Source organism: Punica granatum, chromosome 8, assembly GCF_007655135.1.
Source record: "Punica granatum isolate Tunisia-2019 chromosome 8, ASM765513v2, whole genome shotgun sequence".
Lineage (NCBI taxonomy): Eukaryota > Viridiplantae > Streptophyta > Magnoliopsida > Myrtales > Lythraceae > Punica > Punica granatum.
Genome location: NC_045134.1, coordinates 6599856 through 6620102, shown reverse-complemented (window position 1 = coordinate 6620102; position 20247 = coordinate 6599856). Strand labels below are relative to the sequence as shown.

Below are 20247 nucleotides of genomic sequence, written 5' to 3'. Positions count from 1 at the left end.
CTTCCCTTTTGGGGGTTGAAAATCGAATTCGTAAACGTTTGTCCAAATAAGATCCATCGCATGCCACAGTAGAGTTTCCTCACTTTTTAAAGTGAAAAACTATATACGAACAAGAACAAAGTGGCTGGTTCAAGAGAGAGAAATAGACGAGCTCGAACTACCTGTAAAGTAAGTAAAGGCGAGTAGATTCACCACTCGCCCGAACCCGATTCCTCTAGAGCAATCTTGGTCTACATATACCTCTCGAGGCTACAGAGATTGCTCGCATCAAAGTATAGAGGGTGGCAAAGCTCGTCAATTTTACGACATTGTATATAAAGAATCAGTTGATACAGTGGATAGAATGTTTTCGTGTTAAGGGACTTAATGGAACAATACAGTATGCATTGCAACGTGACTGTTCCATCACTCAATAGCGATCAAGTATTACAACCTGAGACTTTTGTACATTTCAATGTACAGATCTTAAATTGCAGCATCCACACAATTACATCTCAATAGCATTAACAATCGATTGGATCGAGGGCAAAAATCACAAACTACGTTGATTAATACTTTTATTACGAAGTAACAAGGAAAGATCTTCAGGGTGACAAAGGGATTATTACACTGGTTTAGATACAAACCTACAAAAGGTCCTGTGAAAGAAGAGGGTCAATACTGCAGGAGATTCTGCTTCAGACCGTGTACGCATGACAGTTGATGTATGGCCAATAGCACAGATGTTTAGATCGATCAATATGATCCTTGATCGCTGCAGTATTCATATAGAAGTCGATGTATGGCTAATAGCAGAGGTTATAGGTTATGATTATATCGGTCCAATAAAACTTATCTAGAGCATCTATGTTAACCTTCCTAAAGCGGATAAGGAAGCCGCTAATATTATGGTAATGCGCAGCGAGCTATTTACATGAATACTCTAATCTCGGCATCAGCAACTGCAAAACCAGCAACATCAAGAGATCAATGGTGGTCAAGAAATATGAGTCCACCATCTGATGGGCCTGATCTAAACTACCTGCATTTTCAGGATTAATAGGATAGTAGGAGTAATTACCAGTTTAAAGTGCCATTTCTGCTTGCAAAGCAGCAAGCTCGTCTTCCTCGGGCGCGTTCTTTTCTTCAGCTGGACGAGCCATCTGCTTCCCTGCAGGAACACGGGCTGGAGCTGCAGGTGCAGCTGTTGTGGGTTCGAGAAGCTTCTCCTCCAAATCAGCCTCTTCGAGTTCTTCAAGCTCTGCTTCCAGTTCATCCTACCATATTAAATATTAATTAAGTTTCAGCCAGAGTAAAGCCAGGAATAAGCTATTCATAAGAAACAAATCAATGTTGCAAGCAACAAGGTCCTTTACTTCATCAAAATCAGCTGCTGCACCAATAGGAGCCGACAGAGCATCCTGAATCTGTTTCATATTTTCTGTCTGTTCATTGACCTCATCCATTGTTCGGTCCAGGTCATCAATGTTCCTGCCAAATATATATATATATATATATGCGTATTATTTGATGGGAAATGAAAATGCTGCTGGTTGTGCTTCTTATAGCTTGTCCAAATAAAGGATAAAATGATGGCCCATTTAGGATTTACTCAGACTGCAGGGTTAGATTTACTTAGAGAATGGTCTTCCTTTTGGCACCCCTTCTTTTGGTGCAAGAATGGTCTTACTTCACAATACATGCTTAATTTTTTACAAAAGCATGAAAAATTATCTAAGATTTCTAAAATATACTGAGGAGAAAAAGGTATGCCAATGCATTTTTCATGCCAAAAAATAGAAATTGAACCGCTTCAAAACCACATTTCCAACACTAAGCCTAATAATGACATATTCTTTGCTGATGCAGCATCGGTATATAAATGTATTTGGAGATGCTACATACGTTGCCTTCTGCATGGCCTTCATAGTAGTTGCACCAGTCCTCAGGGCATCCACAGTCTCCGTTGTAGCTTTGGCACCTTCTAGCATTATCATCTAACATGACAAGCAAATAACAAAATCAGAATTTTGATTTCTTTTTATGGTCAAGGGCACAGACTTGGAAATCCAGAGACAGTAGATACAAGAATACCTACCTGGTCATGAATGCGAAGTTGGAAAGTTCCAAGCTGTTCAATTTGCTTCTCATACATCTTTTTCTTCTTTAAACATTGCAAGGCAACTACAAGAAAGTTTATAAGACACAGTCCATCAATTTAACATGAAGAAACCAGGTGATCCAAAACCTCTTGTGAAGAACTTGTGTGAAATGAAAAAGGGTCCAGAAAGTGCGAAGGCTGATAACATTGCTGAGCTTTCTATATACCATTTTTCTTCTTTGCTTTGGTAAATTCCTTGGCCTTTTCCATCTCTGCAGATGCTTTTTTCACAAGGAAGTTTTCTTTCTTCTCTAGCATTTCGAGCGTCTGGAAATAATGACAACAAATTTAGAAAATAGTCAGCAAATCTAGCCAAAACTCTAGCAAACATCTGAATGCCAATAATATGTGCGTGCAGTCACTTCTAAATGGCAAGGCTCCAAACTCCAATTCCCAACTGACTTTTCATCTATGTTGTATAGCATATCCTCATGCACAACACATGTCCAAGCATGTGGTTGGACTAAAGAATCTACAATAAGCATGTCTAACAGTCCTTCCGCTACGCTAGCAGGCCTAAAACAAAACCTCTAACCTTCTTGATAGCTTCCATGAATTATAACATTAGAACCGACCAAGTTATTTGAAATCCTTAATATTAAATAATGCGGCAACCTTCATTCCCCTGCTTAATGGGGAAATGATGATTACCCAATTAAGGCAAACAGATGAGGGAACCAGCGGAAATCTAGTCCCTGATAACGAATAGCGGGAATCGGAATTACTCCCAATTCCCAGATTATTTTTGCATGAACCAAGTGTGACCCAAGTATTTATCAACATAAACAGTAATCCTTTGGGAGGAGAAGACCGAAATCATCTCAGTGAAGACTTAATCCAGCAAAATCCAAAATGGCATACCGCAATAGTTTCTCATAGAATCATCACATGATTCACTTCATCTATTGAACCTTTCAGTATATATATATTGGCAAAAATCATCTCGTAACAACTATCAAAGCTGGCTCATTTCCTCAAAATATTCACTTCCAAGACAAAACCCACAAAACAAAAAATACTAAATTTATGGAAACGATTTCAAAAGATGTTCTCTTGGGCGAAAGAACAACCATCGATCACATGTTTATGTATGCGTGGTTGATCAGAAATTCAGAGCCGCTCACCTCGTTCAATCTGTCAATCGTCATGACAGCACTCGGCTCCGGCTTATTACTCTTCCTGAACACCCGCGTAAACATTTCGACCGAGACGATCTCGCTCCCACCAGAGCTCGAAACAGCGGATAAACCTTCAGCTCAAAACCTGCGACCGGGGAAGAAATTATGCAATTCAGACCATAATACGATTGGACGAAGCGATGAAGATGATACCTTTTCTGGGAATTGAGGAACAGGTGGAAAAGTTTGACCTTTGATAAATCAAAGAAGAAGACGGTGGCGTCAGACAGACTTCAGCTCCGGACAAAGAAGGTTGATGAGCTTCCACGAAGAAACTATGCAACTAACGGAAGTGCTGCCTTATGTGTTGGCTTGCTTTTCCGTATAGCTTCTAGAACGAGAAATGGAGATACGGATTCCCCCGCAGTGCGGTCATAGGCAAGGCATAGCATTAGCGGCGGCTCGCGACAAAAGGTGGCCATCGGCGTCGAATCAGCGGCAGCGCTTGGCGCCACGGGTACCCCCCGGGGCGAGTGGATCGGTTTTTGACGTCGCCTTACAAAGTGGGCTGAACGAAATTGGGCCTGAGCCCATTGTGATGGCCCAAAGGGCCCTTTTTGTTCAATGTGAGCAATTTTTTTTTTATATTCTACTATCTAAAAACTCAACGGGACCTCATTCGAGTTAGATCTTATAATGAACGGGACCTCATTCGAGTTAGGTCGACACATTATAAGGATAAGTAAAACTTTATCAGCATTGATTTTGTCCATGTAAGCCTTTTCTTCAGTTTGGTTGGTGATTAGGCATATATATATATATTATTTAGGTTCTTCTAAGGGGATATTCACGTGCTGGCACTCTTGAGTCAAGTGCAATTAATGATGCACCATAAATTTATCGTATAGGCAACGTGAAGGGCGCAGGTACGAAGGAAAGCGTGTCTGCTGTGCTTAGAAAAACAACAATTTATAGGAGACGTACGACAGAGACTATGCTCGGTGAAGTTTTTGTTCGATTGACTACATCGGACGGGTTTTTTTAAAAATATTTTATCAATGTATACAAGTGATGAACTTGCTGTAAAACTCATATTTTGTGAAGTTCATGGATTCGAATCTCAGCTACAGCTAAAGGAAAAGTCTTCGTCACAGTATAAACAAGTAAACTCGTTGATGGGGCGGGAGCGGTGCATCATCTATGCGTGCACAATTCGAGCCGATGGGAGGAGAGGAAATACTTCCATGATAGAGAGGAAAACGAGAGTCGCGAGTGCATAATTTTCACTTTTTGGTTTCACGAAGTGTGAATTGTCTGATTCATCCCTGCAATTTTTTGTTAATATGACATATGAATCTGGTGCATTCATTCGAACAAATAGTAACTTGAAAGAGATGATATGCCGTGGCAACTAAATATGTGGAATTTAATTGTATTTTTGGTGTGGGATTTTCGCATCAAACGATGTATCATCTGTTGGAGTGCCGCAACTTGCCCATGCCGTCCTCGTCCAATAGAAGCTCCGTACGTAGCAATCAACTATATCCCACCCATTTTCATCTTCTTTTTTTCCATTTTTACTTAATTTTCCTTTCTGCCGATTAGGAAAATTATATATTTTTTATTTTACAAAGGGAAATTGTCAAATTTGATCATCAACCTTTAACTCTTTTTCTAACTTAGTTATAAACCTTTTATTTGGCTAGATTTCGTCCTCAATCTTTTTCGCGTGGTATGAATTCAGTCCTTCCGTCCATTTTTCCTGACATGTATATTCGTCAAATGAGAGTGCGTCACGTGCGCAACAAATCACTGCTACTCTAAACCGGTTGTTATAGAGCAAATTCGATTCTTTTTTTAATCATACTCGTAAACTGAACTAAGATATTTTCGGTTCATTTAGGATTTCAGCCATCTGTCGGTGCGTGAAACGATGAAAAATAAGCGATGGCTGAAATTCTACAAGAATCAGAAATATTTTAGTCCGGTTTACGAATTTGATTAAAAAAAGAATCGAATTTGTTATATAACAATCGGTTTAAAATAGCAGTTGTTGCGCACGTGACGCACTCTCATTTGACGAATATACATGTAAGGGAAAATGGACGGAATTTTGGACGAAAGGACTGAACTCATACCGCAAGAAAAAGATTGATGACGAAATCCAGTCAAAGAAAAGGTTTAGGATTAAGATAAAAAAAAAAGAGCTAAAGATTAATGATCAAATTTGACCTTTTCTCTTTTACAAACAAAAAGAAAACTAAGAAAATAAAGTATTCTTTAGGCTTGAACCGTATTGTACTATATTGACTACTAATCTTATTCAAAAGTCATGTTTGTTTTATTCAATTTTCTAGTTAATTTGATCTCAACAATAATATGTAATATGTTGCCAGCCTAGGAAGACAAGCACACATATCATAAGCATTGCTTCCAAGCTCAGTTTGCATTAAATAAAGCCCGCGGATTTACCACTCTGATATGGTATCAGGCTCGGATCTAAGTGAAGTGGAAGAGACGTTAGTAGTGGAGCAATGATAACGGAGCGGCGGTGGTGGAGGACAATGCTGGAAGTGAAGCGGTTGGTGGAGCCTTATTGGTGGCAGTGAGGCAAGTCGCGGTGGCGGTGGAGGTTCCCAAGTCCGGGGCTGTGGGGATGGGCAACGGTAGAGGACAGGATCGATTACAGTGGATGAGAGATGATGGCGGGTGGCGGATCGAGAGCTGATGAGGGTGAGGAGTAGCTGGTCGAGCGGTGGCGGATCTGGAGGGACAGAGTGGAGAGAGAGATGAAGAGGAAGAAGAGGGCAGCACCGCCTGACGCAATCGGCCGAGGCGTAACACGTCGGCGGCGGCTGCGGATTGAAACGAGCGAGGTTTGGCCTAGAGGTGGGGATGACTTTTAGCATTAATTTCAATGAGGAAGAGGAGAGAAGGGACATACCAAGGGTGTGTTTGTTTTTTGAAAATTATTTAACTCAACTCAACTCAAGTTCACTTATCTTCAATTTAACATCACAATCATTACTTTTTTTATTTTTAAAATTTTTTTAACCATTCAATTCAATTTTTAATATTAAATTCTCTCAACTATTCATTATTTTTTCACAATTCAACAACACAATCATTATTTTCTCTCAATTATTTATTACTTTTTCACACTTTTTCTCATAATTCAACAATACAATCATTACAAACCAATTAAAACCAAAACTCAACTTAACTCAACTCTAAATCCAAACGTAATCCAAAATTTGTGGCAAACAATTTAATTTATTTATTTTTGCAAAAAAAAAAGAGAGAAAGAAAAACTTGAAAAAGAAAAGGGAAATCGAGAGGCCGAAAAGACAAGCTACACCACCACCAGATGAGTTATCCATTTGGAGGAGAAGGCTTCTAGTTCTATCCAAATGGGACCCATACCCTCTGTACTTTTTGCACTTTTTGCCCTTTTCCCCCAAAGGGGAGAGAGAGAGAGAGAGAGATGATCTTGTTCTGGCTTCTGCTCAACAACACAAAACAAAATCCCTAATTTTTCCTAGGTGCCCCCACCCCACTCCACCCCCCTTTCTTGTTCTTGACTGATCGATTCGTCTCCATCCCGACGTTTCAATTACAGTAAAGTTCCTACCTTTTTCCGCCACAGCCGTGTGAGGAATCGATTTCTCGCGGAAGTGCATCTTTTGTCGTATCAAGGACTGCGCAGCTCTTGAATTTGGAGCTCCTGTGAGTTGATTTCGGAGTTTGAGGTTGTGGGTCTGTCGAATATGTTGTCGGCGCAGGTCATTTTAGCTCGACTATTCATTTCCTGAATTTCCAGAAACGTCTAGCTTCGTTTAAGTCGGTTGGGTTTTATTCATATCTTAAGCTTAGCTTGTTTCCATTTCATCTGGGGGTGATTGGTTAGTGATTGGATTAGGGATACAATACAAGCATTATGAAGCGTGGGAAAGATGGTGAGAGGTTGATGGGACCAATGTTCCCGCGGTTACATGTAAATGATGCGGACAAAGGAGGCCCGAGAGCGCCTCCACGGAACAAGATGGCCCTTTATGAGCAGCTCAGTATTCCTTCACAAAGATTCAACCCCGGGTTATTGCCTGGTAATCCGAATATAAGTAATTCGTTCCCAACGTCATCTTCTAGTCAGGTATTAAAGCTATGCAACCTCTGTGATTCAACATCTACTCCCGTAGCATGTTGTTATTTTAGGTGGTGTGGATTGATCATAAATGAATTAGCATACTTCGGATGTTTTCCAATGTCGTGACTCGTGAGAACTTAGTTTAGCCAGTAGTCTGTTTTCTTAATTAAGAAATGAACTTTGATTTCCACTTGGCAATACTTAAAGTTAGCAAAAATTACGTGTCTTGGCAATCAAATGGGTATTTGAACTCTCATGCTGAAGTAATGATAATCTACGTATACAGATGGACTGTTTGATTAAGTGTCATTTGCTAGATCTTTCATCTCCCAGAGCGGGGTGATTGTTTTTGTGTATGAGGTTCTTCAGTTTAGTAAAATGAGAAGATATTCCTACATGTGGCTCAAAAAAAAAGCAAGGAAAAATATATCAGCTTGTCTTTCACAGGATATATTCCTCCATGTGAACACAAGCTTTTTTTCATATATTGATCTCAGACATGTTTTTGCATTGTCAAAAGGATGTAATTGGTGTCCTTTCCTAATTGGATCAGATCGGCAATTTCTCCTTCCTTCAGTACATCTTCACGGTTGGAGTTATTGAAAGTTTCAGCCTTTGGTTGTGCTTGCTTTTTATTTTGGAGAATGTCAATCATATATTCTTGATATTCAACTGAGATGCAAACATTCCCCCCCTCCCTTCTTTAGGTAAATGCATCTCAAATTCTCTCTCACTGTATAAGTGGTTGTTCTTTTTCGGATTCTCCAGATGAATGTTGCAGACAGGAAAAATTTCTTCCCTCTCTACATGCCTCTTTCTGAACCAGCTTTTCTTCCGGAGAAGCTCAACAGTCTTCAGTCTGACAGATCCAACTCGAAAGCTTCGCTCACTCAATTTGGGCAGCATAATAAACCGGGGGATGAAGACGATTGCACTGTTCCGGTACTTGCTCGGTCGCGAGAATGCTACGAGAGAACCCGGAACATTAAGGAGAGCGAAAGCTCCATGGCAATGAGGATCCAAACTCAAAACACTGGCATAGAGAGGTACGCAGCAGTACCCAACAATATCAATGGAGAATCAAATGGTGTTGATAAATGTCCTCGTGAGAGTGGAAATAATGAATCTTTGAGGGAGATCGAGTTGGCAAATGCTCCTGAACCCAGAAGGAACTCGCACTCTGGAAATACAGAGAGGAGCGATGATCTGTCAGAAGCCTCCATTTTAGATTCAGTTTCGGCAATGGACATCTCTCCCGATGATGTTGTGGGAATAATAGGTCAAAAGCGTTTCTGGAAGGCAAGGCGAGCGATTGTCAAGTAAGTGTAGTTATTCAGTTGTTTTTTGTGGCTGTAGCAATGTTGTGACCATTATTCTGTCTTTCTTGAAATTGTTAAATCACTTTGGAATTTGACTCCTTTCTTATCTACTCAAAGTTATTTTCATTGTCTTATTCTGAAGAAACATAGAAGAACTATACTCTCTGCTGTTTGTTCTCTGAAGTTCCCATTTTTCTTGAAATTCACATTGACCCTGGTGAATTTGTTAAGTTTTTTATTTTGATTTGAGTGGTATTATTGCTTGCAGTCAACAGAGAGTATTTGCCGTGCAAGTCTTCGAGTTGCATAGGCTGATAAAGGTGAGCAGCATCTTCTCATACCTCACTATATCAGACAACCATCTCTTCCTTGTATCTTTCTGAATTCAATTCTATCCTCCCAAATTTCCACAGGTTCAGCAGCTGATTGCAGGTTCCGCTCATCTTCTTACGGAAGACGCGTCCACTCTGAGCAAGCCATCTTCAAAAAGCTCGCCTGCAGCAAGACTATTAGGGGAAAATGACATCAAGTCTCCGTCCCCTGCCGTGAAACACAGAGACGAGCCTGAGAAGCTGACCCACCCGGTGGAATGTTCTGCTGAAAATGCAGTTGGTCAGACCCCCGTCTTTTCCAATAAGAGTGCTCTGTCTGGTCCTCTAGTTTCTAGCACGGGCCCTTGTGGCGCAGCACAGCCGCAGCCCCAGCCCATGGGCCAGCAACAGTGGCTTATCCCCGTAATGTCACCTACCGAGGGGCTCGTGTATAAGCCCTACTCCGCCCCTGGCTTTGGCAGCACAGGCTTCTGTGCGCCACATGGGGCCTCTCCTATGATGATGGGCAACTTTGGAAATCCTGCATATGGGGTCCCCGCGCATCAAGGGATGGGTTTCCCAGGCATTCCTCATGGAGGACATAGCTATTTCCCAACTTACAGCATGCCCATCGTGAGCGTTGGAATCACCGGTGCGGGTTCTGGTTCCATTTCAGCCGTTGAACAGGTGAATCGTCCAACTGAACCGACTCCTGGTATTGAAACTAGTCAGATGTTGAGAAAAGAATCCAACCAGCCAAAATTCCAAAGCTCGTGCAATAATAATAGTGTCCCAGTCCCAATGGCCACTCCAGCTGCTCCAAGACTTCACACACCAAAGTCTGACTTACAGGGGAGCACTGCAAGCAGCCCCCACAATAGTAGAGCCGAGCCAACTCAAACCGGCTCATCACTAAACCATAGCTCATGTAAAGAGGTACAAGGCACTGAACCAGTTGGCTCCAGTGAAAGAGAGAGAGAAATCGGAAATGCTCAGAGTGGAGACGGGAAAGATGAGCTCCCGCTTTTCCTAATGTCTCCAGCAACTGCAGAAGCTAACCGGCCAACACAGGTCATAAGAGCCGTGCCCCACAATGCCAGGTCCACCTCTGCATCAGTGGCTAGAATATTTAGGTTTATCCAGGAAGAGAGAAAACAGTATGACTCGGTTTGAGGCTGCGGTTGTTCCTGACTGTTAGTTCAGCGTCAAATGTTTTTCATACCCGTGATTCTAGAGATTCTGCTCTGGTTTGGTGTTAGTCATAGGTGATAATGTTTTTGGCCAAAAAGAGGTGATATGTTTGTAGATATAATGCTTCTAAGAGGTGGAAGTGTTCCTGTAACTAACCAATACAACCTGTTTCTGTGTTCATGCTACTAAGTTGCAGCTTAACTTGGTTCCTTTTCAGATGAATATGAGATCAGACAACCTTTGCTTCTGTACTCCTTTTTATCTTTCTGTGTATAAAATTAATCATTTCGCAGATGTTTGTCGCAACAATATGCAATTCTGAACCCATTCATGAAAAATCATCTCTAGATGTTCATTCGGGCTAGCAGCTCCACATTGAAGAGACTCTCAGGGGCAAAGAGTGGTCTGGCCTGGTCCTCCGGAAAAGTACATGGGTTCCCCTATATACCCTTCTCTGTAATTAAACCCATTGTAGCAATAGGGCTCGGAGTTATACGTCCCCACCCAGTAAGGATACTTGATATATCGGGACCAGTCCATGATGCGGTCGTGGTTTATGAAAGCAGCATTCCTGTAAAGACTCTCGGCGTAGTCCCTGCTGCCCATATCAGTCTTTGTGTGAGGTGTCTTCTGTACCGTCGGGCCTTAGACCTCGCCGCCCCACTGGACCAGAATGGCGCTGTGCCTCAGGTAGGAGAAGAGCTCTGCGGGCCAGTACGCGGATACGGTCTTGTTCGGCCCACAGTGAAGCCACCAATTGGACATGTTTGTGTCCTGAAGATTTAGGATCCTGGTTATCAGTACGATCCTATCAAGTAAATCACTCCGTATAAAAGGTAAGAAGTGAATTCACGAACCATAAGACCCCAAGGGCGACGTAATATTGCTGGCCCGACATAGACGACCAATTATCGAAAGCGGCACCAACTGCCACCTCTCTGCTGGTTTGAATGAATCCGGAACATGTTAAGTCGAAGCATCCGGTTGAGTTATACGAATCCTCCTGGCAATGGAAAAGAAGATGAACTATCCTGTAAAATATGCATGGATATTTATTTATGATCGCTTATACTAGAACATTTCGACTGGCCGAGCAGAAGGTATGAATTAATGTGCGCACATGAAGTTCTGGACTTACTGTCCAGTGGATGAAGAATCGACCACGAGTATCGCCATATAAGCTTGGATGCACCTGTTAATGAATAGGTCAACAGTAAAAATAGAGGAGTTAATCGACTGAAGCTAACATGTAAAGAGCGAGTTCATCATTGTCGATATCAGGAGTCACTGAGATATATTATGATCCATCCAGATTCGACGCTATTGAAATCATCGCCGGGCCGCCAAGAAGCCATATCGGGCCGCTCGAGTAATCGCTGTGCAGATCTGGATCGATGCTTGGGCTCCAGATGTTGACGTCAGCCGATGCTCCGATGTAATTGAGGCCTAATGTCATAGAGGATTGCGTGCTATGGCAGAGTCATTGGATGGAAAAAAACATGTTAGAAAAAATGCGTAATCCTCAAACAGACGCATCATAATGACATAACTAAATGCAAGACGGACATTGATTGCTATCATTGGTCCTCGGAAATATATAATGATTCGATTTGGTCCTAGGATACTATGACAATATCAATTTTACCATCCGAAGTTTGTATTCTGTCTCATTTCAACCCTTACATAGGTACATCTATATGTCAAGATAGGAAGCAAAGTTTGAGGGATGAATGAATTGTAATTAGAGAAGAGAATGGGTCTCAGACAAGGGCTGACCGAGCGATTGGGTAGATAACCGAGTTCGTATCTGGTGTTGTTAAAGCCGATCGTCCGATTGACTGGACGATTGACGGTGGTCGCATTCGATGGAGGCGGGGAAAAGTGAGGATTCTTCATCCCGAATCGACGGACGGATGAAGCTCTCACCAAGTCGCGTCGTCGGATCCGACGTATAGGAATCGTCCCCTCCGGGCAGCTTCCGCTCCGCCGCCACATCTGAGACACTACGGGCTTGGAGGACTCGTTCGTGGGCCGGGCGGTGTCTTCGGACAATTTGTAAGTGGGCCTCATCTGCAAGACATGGAGAGCCCACTCTTAATTTTCTTTTTTTTCCCGCTTATTTTTATTTATTTTGGAATATATCAAATCAAGGTTTCATAGTCCATTATAGAAAATTTGTAAATGTCTCGAGCTATCTTCAACGTGAATATTGTCTTCTAATTCATCAATCTCAGGAGAAGTCGTCAGAGTAAAGTTACCATAAACGATCATAAGACCTGTAAAAACGAGCACATTTGCTAGTAATTGTACGTGGGCGACGTGATTTTTCGGGGTGGGATGATCAAAAGCAGGCTGCTTATGGATATCGACGCAGTCTATAATGTCCCCGTCTTCGCTCTGCATTTTATGTAGCAATTTGTAATACATACATTAATGCAAGAGTAAATACATTTATAATTGTGATTTTATTAAAAAATGAAAGAAAAGAGAAAATTACAAAAATGTTCCCTTAATTAAAGGCACCATAAATATTTAGTACAAAAAAATCCATGAGTTTTTTAGTACCCACTTTTCCCTTAATTAAATGCACCATAAATATTAGTTTTTTTTTCCGATTACAAGACAAATCCATGAGTTTAGTACAAAAAAATAAAAATTATAAACAATTAATAAAATCGCACAATAGTCCCAATACAAGAAATAGAACTTATAACATTTTAGTTATCAAGCGAGAGCGCGACTCACTGTGCTATATTCCTTTTTTTTTTCTCAATATTGGTCTTCTTAATAGCTGATAAATATACAGAAAACTATGCCGAGAAATCAACAACAGTTTTCCGGAAAAGGATCGTGAGAGGAACTGAGATATAAAGAATTTCCACAAAATTATATCAGATTTTTCAAATATTTCAAGATAGATATGAAGAAATAAATTTTATGACAATTACGATATAATAAAACTGGGGACAAAATCACTTCATCGATTTCAGGAACAAAGGATAAAAACAGTAGAAGAGAAATTGCCTCTCCCAAAAGTTTATCCTAATTTTTTTGTCTAATTCTTCTTCTGATAATTGAAGCAAACTCCAATTGAAGCAAAATCTAATAAAAAGTTACCTTGATTATATTTCATATCTTCAATGACTTTACTAATGAATATGAATATAACGGTCCCCTTGTTTCCATGGAGAGTATTTTTTCAGAAAAATTCTAAATGAACAATTTCAACTCAATTTTAATTTCAGCATTTTCTATCGATACACGTGTCACAAATTCAAGTAAACTCAATTAGATTTTACATACGTACCGTGATAGTGTTGACCGCGGGCCTATTGAGAAGCTTGAGTTTCTCGTTGATTTCCTTATACGTTTCTATGGAAATGGACTTCTTCTCTAATCCATTAGCAAGAGAAGTGCAAGTCATCAGGACAATAATAGAGAGAAAGACTTCCCACTTCACCATTTTTCTTCTTTGACCTGCTCACTCTCTGTAATTTTTGTCTGAATAAAAAAAGGGAGTTGGTCAATTTGTTAAGGGAAGGAAGTCCAATATGATTTACTGCCTTTTGATTATTTTTGTCATAATTTCTGATTTTTTAAATCTTTTTTCTTGAATTAGGTCAATTTTGTCAATTATTAATTAAGGGGTCCACTTGGCAGCTTTAATTACATATGCATAAAATCGTCCAAACCGGTAAGACGCAGTATTAATGCTTAACCAGTCTACCTCGAGGATGTCACAAGTCCCACATGCAACCATTACTTTTCGTAGAAAAAATTTAAAATTGATTCTCTAGCTAAGTTGCAGAAGCTTCACAACTAGTGAAGATTTTGCTGCAATTATCGCTAAAAGAAAAGGAAAAAAATTGTCACTGCTAGATAAGAGCACGTGTCACTGCATTATATTCTTTTCTTAAAAGATGATATAGCGCGGTAACGTATGTTTTGCCTGTTAATCTAGAGATCGCAAGTTAAATACTTAGTGGGACTATTTGTGTCCCTTTATTAGTTATTTGTGATTTTTCTTTTATTGTACTAAGCCTTAGGTTCTTTTATAACTAAAAAAAAAAGGATTTTAGTGGGCGAATGTTTGAAGTTCTGTAATTATATTAGTGAGCTAAACTAGTGAAGTTTTTCTCAACCGGTTTTCTATAGACACGAGCAACTGAAGTAGCCATCTATGGGTATTACGGGATATTTTATTTTGTATCTGTTGTACATAGCAAGTCGTTGTATATTAGGATATGATAGATATTTGCCTTCATTAAGATACACTAGATTCCCGTAGATTAGCATACTTTCTTTTCCTATTTAAAGGCTATTAGCCTGTTTATGTAATTGATTTACAGTAATACTATTCGAGCTTCACAATTCAGAATTTATCATGGCATCAAAGCGTCTTCGTTCTGGGACGATTAATCGTTTTGTAAAGGATGTCAGATGTGAGTGATTCTGAAGGAAGCCCGAAGAAGGGTGTCGAGCTCCTGAAGATCGTGGAGGATGGGGACGGTTCAAAGAAGAAACAAGAAGTTCTAGCCGTGTATAGGCTGACCTCATCGGATGGTACAGGCTGCATTTTGATCTCGTCACTTGAATGTTGACAACTATTTAACGTGGTCACGAGCAATGTTGATTAAACTACGTGCAAAGAGCAAGCTCCCTTTCATAGATGGGTCGCTCGAGAAGCTGGATGAAGATGACCCGCTGCGTGAAAGGTGGGAAGTCTGCAATGCCACCGTTTTGGCATGGATCTTCAACACATTGGAGAAGGATCTTCAAGCGACTGCAGCTTATGCGGTGGATGCGAAATGTTTATGGGACGACCTCAAGGAGAGGTTCTCTCAAGGGAACCAAACTCGGATCTATCAAATTAAATCCGAGATTTGTGTTATTAAACAAGAAGGGCAAAGCGTGCAAGATTATTACGACAAATTGAAGACTTTGTGGGATGAGCTGGAATTTTACCTCGAGAGTCCAGGGTGTAGCTGTGGAGCAAATGGTCGGATTATAGCTCAACGGGGAAACGGAAAAGGTGTTCCAATTTCTTATGGGGCTCACTTTCGAGTTTGACACGGTTTGCTCCAATATATTGAGTGTCGAACCATTGCCGAATGTTAACAAAGTGTATCAAATGGTTGTACACGAAGACCGCCAAAAGATTGGGGTGCGATTGAAGCCAACGCCGGATGTGGCCTTCATCGCAATGAGGAGTGTGATGTATGCTTGAGGGCTAAGTAGACGCGCTCCCAATTTCATTTGAGGGCCAATAAAACTGATTTTCCATTCAAGTTAACACATTGTGACTTGTGAGGACCCTGCAGATAAAGTCGCATTGTGTAGCCAGTTAATTTTTAATCATTGTAGATGATTTTGATAGGCCTGTATGGTTATATTTTTTGCGCGAGAAATCTGAAGCATGACGATTTCTTGTTAATTTCTGCACTATGATCAAAAATCAATTTGATCGGATGGCTAAGATTGTGAGAAGTGATACTGGCACGAAGTTATTGTCAGAAGAATTGCAGGCGTATTTTTCCAGGAATGTAATTGTGCATCAAACGTCATGTGTAGCAACGCCTCAACAAAATTGGCGTGTGGAGCTAAAACACAGACATATATTAAATGTAACTCGAGCCCTCAAGTTTCAGGCATCACTTCCCACGAAGTTTTGGGATGAATGCATGTCCACCACAGTCCATTTGATTAATATCACACCGACACCGCTGCTAGAGAACAAAAGTCCACATGAAGTTCTCTTAGGGAAGTTTTCTGATTACGCGAATTTGCGAGTCTTCGGTTCGTTATGCTATGCTCAATATCGGCCACAAAATAAGGACAAGTTCGTGGAGAGATCTCGGAGATGTGTTTTTGTTGGATATGCATATGGGAAGAAAGGATGGCGCCTCTATGATCTCTCGTCACGGGAAATATTTATTTCACGGATGTGTATTTATGTGAAAACACGTTTCCTTTCTCCAATAATATTGAAGATCAGTAGGATATTTCAGAAGGTAGCAGCCCTTTATTTTTGGACATGGCAGGACCGTCGGGAGTTGAGCGACAGGGGGAGAGAATTTTGCGAGATGGGACCATCGAGACTTTGTTGTACATACGGCTCAGTGTACTTATACTCCCCCCGGCACACCCGCTCCGAGTGCTCCTTCCTCAGGTCTGCAATATCCAATTGAGCATTTCGTTAATTATTCTAGTTTTAATGATCGTTATAAGGCTTATGTAGCAGCCATTGATTTTGACACTGAGCCCCAGTCTTATCGTGACGTTGTACGTGACCCACGATGGAGAAAAGCAATGGCGGAGGAGATTCGGGCATTGGAGATGAATAAGACATGGACTATTGAGAAACTAACCCCGGGAAACGTCCAATTGGATTTAAATGAGTATACGAAGTGAAGCGTCGAATGGATGGGAGCGTGGAGCATTACAAAGCTCGACTGGTGGTCAAAGGCTTTATACAAGTGGAGGGGATCGATTACCATAAGATATTTGCAACAGTAACTAAATTGGTAACCATTTGATGTTTATTGACAGTGGCAATTGCCAGAGGTTGGGAGATACATCAGATGGATGTGAATAACGCCTTCTTCCGCGGTGACTTGAATGAGGAAGTGTATATGCAGTTGCCACCGGTATATTATGCTCAGAAGTTTGGCCATGTTTGTCGCTTGCGGAATTCCCTGTACGGTCTTCGATAGGAGTCGAGAAATTGGTCTGCAAAGTTCGCGGATACATTATGACAGTATGGATTTATCCAATCTGGAGCGGACCATTCGCTCTTCACCTATACTCGAGGCACTATTTTCTTGGGAGTTCTTGTCTATGTGGATGATTTGATCATGGTTGCGAATAGTTCTTCTCACTGTGCCTCTTTCAAGAATTATTTAGATCGATACTTCCGCATTAAGGATTTGGGTCTTTTGAAGTATTTTCTGAGCATTGAGGTTACTCGTATGGATTCGCGCCTATTTCTCAGTCAAAGCAAGTATGTACTTGATATTTTGACTAAGTAATGCATGTTGGGTGGGGGGCGTCACAATTCCCAATGGAGCAAAATCACCGGCCATCCACCAGCTCTAGCGCACCAGTTGCAGATCCTTCCAGCTACAGACGATTAATTTGTCGTCTCATTTATTCGACCATCACGCGACCGGAGCTTAACTATTCTTTACATGCTTTGCCATAGTTTATGCAAGAACCTCAACAGGAGAATTGGGACACAACCATGAGGGCTTTACGATACTTGAAGAAATCTCTCAGTCAGGGAATTTTTCTGCAACTAAGGTCTCTTGAACTCAAAGCTTATTGTGACTTGGATTGGGGTAGCTGTCCCTTGACGAGGAGATCGGTTACGGGATATTTTATTATGCTTGGTGGTTGTCCAGTCTCCCGGAAGACAAAGACGCAGACCACAATCTCACGTCTTCAGCGGAAGCAAAATATCGAGCTATGGCAACTGCAGTCAGTGAACTTATCTAGTTGCGAAATTTGTTTGATTCCCTTGGAGGTCCGGATGACCAAGCCCGCCCGACTATATTGTGATAATCAGACAGCCTTACATATTACAGCAAATTCGGTATTTCACGAGCGGGTGAAGCATATTTGAGATAGATTGTCACTTCGTTCGTGAACATATTAAGTCCCACGTAGCGGCTACTGCATACGTGCCTACTCCAGCTTGCAGACATCTTCACTAAGGCACTGGGTCGAGATAGTTTTCAATTTCTTCTCAGTAAGTTGGGCATTCGGAATCCTCGTGCTCCAATTTGAGGGGAAGTATTACGGGGTATTTTATTATGTATCTGTTGTACATAGCAAGTCGTTGTATATTATGATATGATAGTCGCGTTCATTAAGATGTTCTAGATTCCCGTAAATTAGCATACTTTCTTTTCCTGTTTAAAGACTATTAGCCTATTTATGTAATTGATTTACAGTAATACTATTCGAGCTTGACGATTTAGAATTTATCAACGTGACTGTTAATTTTCTCAGCATCTTATACTTCCTATATATTGGGCGAGTCGATACCGAGTCTTTTATGTGATCCAGTTTTCTGCTAGTGATTCAGATTTTCCCCGACTCTCGTAACCTACAACTAGGCCTGGCAATTCGTATCGTGTCGTGTTTATACGTGTCGTGTCTAATCGGGTTCGTGCCATCAAAATCTAAACCCGTATACGACACGATTATTAAACGGGTCAGGTTTTGGAAACACGAACACGACCTGTTTATATCCGTGTCAACCCGGACACGACACGTTTAAACCTGTTTATCGAAACGTGTCATAATAGGTACGTGTTCGTACACGACACGATTATAACCGGTTACCCGACACGTTAACACGACCCGTTTATTCGATTAGTCCGGTTACACGGACACGTTAACACGACCCGTTTATCCGATCAACTCGATTATACGAACACGTTAACACGACCCGTTTATTCGACACGTAAACACGACCCGTTTATTCGACACATTAACACGATTACGACCTGTTTATTCCGAACAGAAATTTCTAAAAAGTTAACCATGCTCATTTCATTCATAGAAATGGATCATAATCTAGGAAGTACAAATATCATGATATGTAAGTCTAGTCTTAAAATAGATCACAATAACTTATAATAGCATCATATCATTAATTCTTCCAAAATAGGTAGCATTGTTCAGCTGCTCACGATGAATGAAGTTACCCCAGCTGCTCATTCGGACGAGCTTGTGAAATCTCTGCATTCAGAGTTTGATGAAAGGATGCATCATCCACATAGGGCTGCTGGAATTCTTTCAGGTACGAAACTTGGAACGGTGAGGGAATCAAAGAGATTAAACAACCATTGATCGATGAATCTGGACCACGCACATTCCCGGGTTCACCAACCAGATCAACTACATACTCCCTGTGAAGAAAAACATTTATTAAAAAAACAAAAGAGAACCGCATGAAGTCTCTTCAGAGATAAACTTTTGGCCAACCACAACGAAAGCTACATTCTGTCACCAAACTATCCTGCTCAAACTAATTGCCTCAACTACTTTAATTAAAAAAAAATATCTCTTTGAACGTATTACTGCTTGAAATTTCTGCGCTTGAGATAAACACGGCAGAACAAAAGGTATCATACTACAGTCTAATTATATATGCCAAGTCAGTAGACAACGAAACAAGAAGAAATGATAAATCTTAAAATGTTTACATCCCAACTAAGTACAACAAGCCTAGAAATGATTTCCCATCCTCTGATCTCCAGAACTGATCATCTTAAAGCACGGAGCTAAAACAAGCGAAAGGAAGACAACCACTACAACTCTAGCAGAAGTCATCCTGCAAATGGAAAATAAAGACAACAGAAACTCTTCCTTCTCGGGCATGACAAAGCCTCTCTCAACGAACTCCAAAAACAATTCTTACCCCTATTCAACGAATAGGGACTAAGGTTCCTATGATTGAGAATGGCTCTCTAAACTATGGATAGAGAAGCAATGACTAAAGACCCACACATTACGAAACCTGAAAAACTCTGAACCAATTTCTGCAAGCGGGCCGAGCTATCCTAGGGCAACAGTGTTCTACTGCAAAGTGCTGTGGAACAGAGATGTCCGGGAGCAGCACAACTGATTTTGCTTCAAGGGAACGGGTCATATGGGAACTGAATATCCTCAATGACCAGATAGTGAAGCGTTAATTAAACTTTTGTATACCAATGATGTAACCCATCCATCCCAACATACATTACCCAGATCAGTACAGCGAGAACCAACAGCAAACACAATTCGCTCCTCGGGTTATTCATATATATCAATTTGGAATTAATTACTTAGTACTAAATCAAATCATGTTTGCGAGTTTCTCCTATTATCATAGCCGGATTTCATATGTGCAAATGTCCTAACTTTTTTCGACATTACGACAGTAGCGAGTCCGGCTAATGAGCAAAATCCATTCAGCTCAAACCCACGATATGAATCACAGAGAGGCATGGAATTGAGTCCATCGGAATTGAGTCAA

General features: G+C 40.9%; 2 protein-coding genes across 4 annotated transcripts; one reads left to right on the top strand and one right to left on the bottom strand.

Moving 5' to 3' along the window:
• Positions 1 to 514: 514 nt before the first annotated feature.
• LOC116189644 (vacuolar protein sorting-associated protein 32 homolog 2-like) lies at positions 515 to 3766 on the bottom strand. Of its 2 annotated transcripts, none has more exons than XM_031519399.1 (8): positions 3472 to 3766; positions 3265 to 3403; positions 2308 to 2407; positions 2078 to 2163; positions 1885 to 1976; positions 1356 to 1470; positions 1061 to 1256; positions 515 to 941 (listed from the first exon to the last, which is right to left on the bottom strand). In XM_031519399.1, exons 2-7 carry the CDS (start codon positions 3337 to 3339, stop codon positions 1065 to 1067), a joined length of 660 nt encoding a protein of 219 aa, XP_031375259.1. In that variant the 5' UTR covers positions 3340 to 3403; positions 3472 to 3766; the 3' UTR covers positions 515 to 941; positions 1061 to 1064. The 2 variants fall into 2 exon arrangements, with proteins under 2 accessions (XP_031375259.1, XP_031375258.1); XM_031519398.1 differs by having other exon boundaries at positions 3510 to 3765.
• Positions 3767 to 6721: 2955 nt separating this feature from the next.
• LOC116188505 (protein EARLY FLOWERING 3-like) lies at positions 6722 to 10478 on the top strand. Of its 2 annotated transcripts, none has more exons than XM_031517916.1 (5): positions 6722 to 6984; positions 7178 to 7408; positions 8171 to 8721; positions 8990 to 9041; positions 9135 to 10478. In XM_031517916.1, exons 2-5 carry the CDS (start codon positions 7196 to 7198, stop codon positions 10203 to 10205), a joined length of 1887 nt encoding a protein of 628 aa, XP_031373776.1. In that variant the 5' UTR covers positions 6722 to 6984; positions 7178 to 7195; the 3' UTR covers positions 10206 to 10478. The 2 variants fall into 2 exon arrangements, with proteins under 2 accessions (XP_031373776.1, XP_031373775.1); XM_031517915.1 differs by having other exon boundaries at positions 6722 to 7040.
• The last annotated feature ends 9769 nt before the right edge of the window (positions 10479 to 20247 follow it).